The sequence below is a fragment of the Rutidosis leptorrhynchoides genome, chromosome 3 (genome assembly GCF_046630445.1).
Source record: "Rutidosis leptorrhynchoides isolate AG116_Rl617_1_P2 chromosome 3, CSIRO_AGI_Rlap_v1, whole genome shotgun sequence".
Taxonomy (NCBI): Eukaryota; Viridiplantae; Streptophyta; class Magnoliopsida; order Asterales; family Asteraceae; genus Rutidosis; species Rutidosis leptorrhynchoides.
The window spans coordinates 628,000,294-628,005,989 of NC_092335.1; the positions used below are offsets into that span (position 1 = coordinate 628,000,294).

General features: G+C 33.2%; 1 protein-coding gene across 1 annotated transcript; it reads left to right on the forward strand.

The window, feature by feature from the left end:
• The first annotated feature begins 1,828 nt into the window (after positions 1–1,828).
• LOC139899003 (auxin-induced protein 15A-like) lies at positions 1,829–2,197 on the forward strand. Its single transcript, XM_071881814.1, has one exon. It carries the CDS (start codon positions 1,829–1,831, stop codon positions 2,195–2,197), a length of 369 nt encoding a protein of 122 aa, XP_071737915.1.
• Positions 2,198–5,696: the final 3,499 nt, after the last annotated feature.

The following is a 5,696-nucleotide window of genomic DNA, read 5'->3' on the forward strand; positions in this document are numbered from 1 at the left end:
TTCATACTTTTTTTCCCGGGAAAAATTGGCTCGATGATGCCGAAGTTTCAGCAACGAAGTCCATGTTGATTGGTAATGTAGTTATCAGATGTCGTCCCACAAGACCTTCAAGGACACCAATTTTACCAAATAAATGATTCAGGAAGCTTCGTAAGGAAGAGGTATTGTTTCTACATAACGAAGCGGATTCATTCGGAAAGCAACCAAATGAGCAATAATTATTATGAGTCAGACACCAGTGAAGACAGACTTCAGTCATCAACAAACGGGTGACATTTGGTTCACGGTGGTACATGTTACTCCTGATAATTGCATTTCTTGTAGCAATTTCTAGTCGGAGATATTCGTCAAGAATGCCCGTACGTTGTATGGTCTTGTATGGAATAGCAGTACGACCCATAAGTAGGGTCATTTGATGTCGTGAAATCTCATGAGGAATAGCTTCAAGATCTTCACCGTTATAATAGAAATAAGTACCACTAAATGGTACGCCCAATAACTCACTGAATTTTTTTTAGACTATACGGGTATGGCTTTCAAACATTCGAAACGTCACTCTTTGTTCATTAGTGATTCAAAGTTAGAATAGAATTCACACACGAGTGAAGGACAAAAGAACGAATCAACCAAAAGGAATGAAAACCAACTCATTCTTCTGAATTCATGGCCGATCTTAGAAATTTCGTTCAGATTGACTTCGCGACCTTCACTAATCGCTCTACGGTCTAACGATTATTTAGATCGGTTGTTAGTGGTGACAGAGAGTCGAATGAGTGAATAACTTCCAGAAGGGTGATTCATACTGTTAGTAGTGATTGAGACTGGAATGTGCGGATGTGAATCAGAAAGAGTGCATATAACATAACTACTCTTTAAATAAGCATGAAAAACTGGAAAATCCAAATCTGTACGCTAGAGTTAAAATATTCATTACTTTCACGGGATAATCTAAACATAAATTTTTTTTATCTGTTTAACCGTATACATTCCCAATTAATTGATAGATAATATATTATATAGCTATATCTAAACGGTAAAGTTGAAATGAATAGTACTATTCATTTTTTCACTATTCGTTGTTTTAACTCCCTAACTTTCATTAAAATACAAATCGAACCCCCCACTTTATACGTATATTTTTCCTCAAATTTCACAAGCTTAACCCCCTAACTTTTATTAAAATACAAATCGAACTCCCACTTTACTAACTTTTTTTTTTTACTAATATTCAATTTTCACAAACTTAACCCCCTAACTTGTATTAAAATACAAATCGAACCCCCACTTTATACGTAAAGTTTTTTCAAATTTCACAAACTTAACCCACTAACTTTTATTAAAATACAAATCGAACCCCCACTTTACTAACTTTTTTTTTAAAAATAAAACTCGAACGCTAAAAGAAGCAACTTTCACAAAAGGAACAACCCTTCAATGTTATGTCGAAAAAAATTCTTTTTTACAAAATAGATCAAGACTTTTTTTTAACTCGCATTCAAAACGGAGCCCCCGACACGAAGCGAGGGCTCCACAACTAGTTATTATTATTAATGTATAACAAATTCCAACTAGTCAAAATACTTAAACAAGACAAAGTAATACAAGTATGATAAGTCAAAGTAAGATGAAGAGATTCCCATGACACAAGAATACCAACACAAATCATAATGCTCACAACTCTTTTTTATAAAGTCAATAAGTTGACCATCTTTAAAACATTCCCCAACTCCTCCTCTATATTCTACATATAATCCCCTTTTCCCACATTGACATTATTCAAATCTCTCTATCCCCTAACCTTTTTTTTTTTTTTTTTCTCAAGAACATTATGTTAGGAAAGATGGGTTCGGTGAAGAAACTAGCCAAGAAAGTCAAGGTGAAAGTTATTAGTGGCACCGAACCATCACACCACGAGCACTTGCTCAAGGATCAAGAGGAAGCAGCATGTTCAACCCCAACCGGTTTTCTTGCGCTTTATATAGGGGAAGAGAGGCGTAGGTTTGTGGTTCCCACCGGCTACTTATCCCACCCTTTGTTCAAGATGTTGTTGGACAAAGCCTCGGATGAATTTGGGTTCGAGCAAAAGAATGGGTTGGTGGTTCCATGTAGTGTCGCGGCATTTCAAGAAGTTGTAACCGCGGTGGAATGTAGCAATGGGAAATTTGATCTTAGTAATTTGGTTCAAGAGTTGATTTAGTGTAATAAAAGATTCAAAAAAGAGAGAAGTTGTGATTTTGGCAACTCCCTTTTGTAGGTTTTTAATGATCTATGTCAATGTAATCCTTTTGGTATGGGATTATAAAGTTGTTAATCCTTCATGTACTTTGACACAATTGACTTAATTTTGGGAAGATATGTAGTTGCTAGTTGTGATAACTTTAACCGTGTATGTATTAATTAAACAAACCACATGAAGTATGAACTATTTTCACAAATTCCTTGGTACCTACCCAGAAAAAAAAAACAACTTTAAAATTAACTTTTGGTGTTGCTTATAAGTTGGATTAACTAATCCATTTTTTCTAGATTATTGATTGATTGCACAAGTGGGATATCTTTAAGTATCTCTTAAACATATTTTAAGAGCCAATTGTTAGTAGTTGGTCCTTCCTGTACCCTTTTCTTTTCATTTACAAAGTAGGTTTTTCACTAGAAATAAGTCATACATAGACCAAATATAGATACCAAAACCGATATAACTCGCTAAACTAATTGCAAATGTATCGTGTGTGTTGCAATAACTTGCAAATTACTCTTATTAAGGTGTTGCATCAATGTTTTTGGTGATTTTGTTTGCTTGCAGCTTAAGAGATGGTATTGTGTCAACATCTAACTTGTTTACACCAAAAGGATCTTCTTTTTATTCAAGATTACATCATTTCTAAGTTAAAAGTAACAAAATTTGAAATCGGCAAATGTCAAAAAACTATAACAAATGAGTCAACTCTAATAAGCTTACACACACTATCCTTTTTTTTTTAACGGCCAAGAATATATAAAACTCAAAACAAACGCTCCCTAGCAAGACGCTAAGGGAGGATTACAAAGACATAACAAGCCATAAGTTCCAATTTGAAACTAAATGACTCCTATATTTAATCCAACGAAAAGTAAGTAATCTAATAACATCAAACAAACTACTAAGATTACAAAACGACTCGTTAAAAACAAAACCGTTACGATATTGCCATAAAACCCATAACGGAGCACACATGATAGCCACGATCCGAATTTGACACGAAGTAGATAAACGAACCCCCTCGATCCAAACTATAAAAGAATCCCATGAAGAAAAACAAGGCATGTTACAATCTAACCAAACCCTGATCTTGAGCCAAATATTTCTCGCCACCGAACAATCAAAAAATAAATGATCCCGGGTTTCGACCCCATTAGAACATAAAGGACAAACGATAGAATTAATGTCTATACCTTTTGCGGATAGATTCCAACGAACGGCAAGAGTATCAAGTCTAAAACGCCACAAAAAAACGTTAACTTTTCTAGGCAAGTACTTAAACCATGTAGTAGAAACACCAGAATCTGGAAGCTTGGAACGATCTATATAATCTCTCGTCGCTTTAACTGTGTACAGACCATCATTACTCAAAGTACACAACCAACGATCATCGCGGTCCGTAAGAATGAAATCATTCAACATTCTACGAAGATCATTAACCATATCAATATTTCGGCTACCAATCGAATCTCTGGACCAAATGAATTGCCAATCGCCATTACTGTATTTATCGGCAATGCTATCATCTTTACCCAAATCCATATGAAAAATACGATTAAATTGAGAGGCTAAAGATTTATTACCACACCAAATAGCGTGCCAAAAACTAGTGTTGCGACCATTACCGATATCCATCTTAAATATATTCGAAGGCAACATACTGTCCCTCGTAGTTTTGGAACAAGCTAAGATGATATTTCCCCACATGCTTGTGCAATTGGAAGTGGGACTTAGAACATTATTACCATAAATAGAAATAATAACCTCTGCCCCTCGTCCGAATTGGAAATAAAACGCCACCTCCATTTTGTAGTGACCCGAACTTTTCCATGTTTATATATATTAATTGAGATTGATATTTACATGATTAAATGTTTCCAACATGTTAAGCAATCAAACTTGTTAAGACTTGATTAATTGAAATATGTTTCATATAGACAATTGACCACCCAAGTTGACCGGTGATTCACGAACGTTAAAACTTGTAAAAACTATACGATGACATATATATGGTTATATATATAGTTAACATGTTTTTATTATAAGTATGTATCTCATTAGGTATTTTAACAATGAGTTATATACATAAAAATGAGACTATTAATTTAAGAAACTCGAAAACGATATATATAACGATTATAGTTATAACAACGTCTTACTAGGTACATATGAATCATATTAAGATATTGATACACTTGGTTAATTATGTTAAATGATAAGTAAATATTTTATTAAGTGTATTAACAATGAAATACATATGTAAAAATAAGACTACTAACTTAATGATTTCGAAACGAGACATATATGTAACGATTATCGTTGTAACGACATTTAACTGTATATACATCATACTGAGATATATGATATATCATAATATCATGATAATATAACAATTTAACATCTCATTTGTTATAATAAACAATGGGTTAACAACATTCAACAAGATCATTAACCTAAAGGTTTCAAAACAACATTTACATGTAACGACTAACGATGACTTAACGACTCAGTTAAAATGTATATACATGTAGTGTTTTAATATGTATTCATACACTTTTGAAAGACTTCAAGACACTTATCAAAATACTTCTACTTAACAAAAATGCTTACAATTACATCCTCGTTCAGTTTCATCAACAATTCTACTCGTATGCACCCGTATTCGTACTCGTACAATACACAGCTTTTAGATGTATGTACTATTGGTATATACACTCCAATGATCAGCTCTTAGCAGCCCATGTGAGTCACCTAACACATGTGGGAACCATCATTTGGCAACTAGCATGAAATATCTCATAAAATTACAAAAATATGAGTAATCATTCATGACTTATTTACATGAAAACAAAATTACATATCCTTTATATCTAATCCATACACCAACGACCAAAAACACCTACAAACACTTTCATTCTTCAATTTTCTTCATCTAATTGATCTCTCTCAAGTTCTATCTTCAAGTTCTAAGTGTTCTTCATAAATTCCAAAAGTTCTAGTTTCATAAAATCAAGAATACTTTCAAGTTTGCTAGCTCACTTCCAATCTTGTAAGGTGATCATCCAACCTCAAGAAATATTTGTTTCTTACAGTAGGTTATCATTCTAATACAAGGTAATAATCATATTCAAACTTTGGTTCAATTTCTATAACTATAACAATCTTATTTCAAGTGATTATCTTACTTGAACTTGTTTTCGTGTCATGATTCTGCTTCAAGAACTTTGAGCCATCCAAGGATCCATTGAAGCTAGATCCATTTTTCTATTTTCCAGTAGGTTTATCCAAGGAACTTAAGGTAGTAATGATGTTCATAACATCATTCGATTCATACATATAAAGCTATCTTATTCGAAGGTTTAAACTTGTAATCACTAGAACATAGTTTAGTTAATTCTAAACTTGTTCGCAAACAAAAGTTAATCCTTATAACTTGACTTTTAAAATCAACTAAACA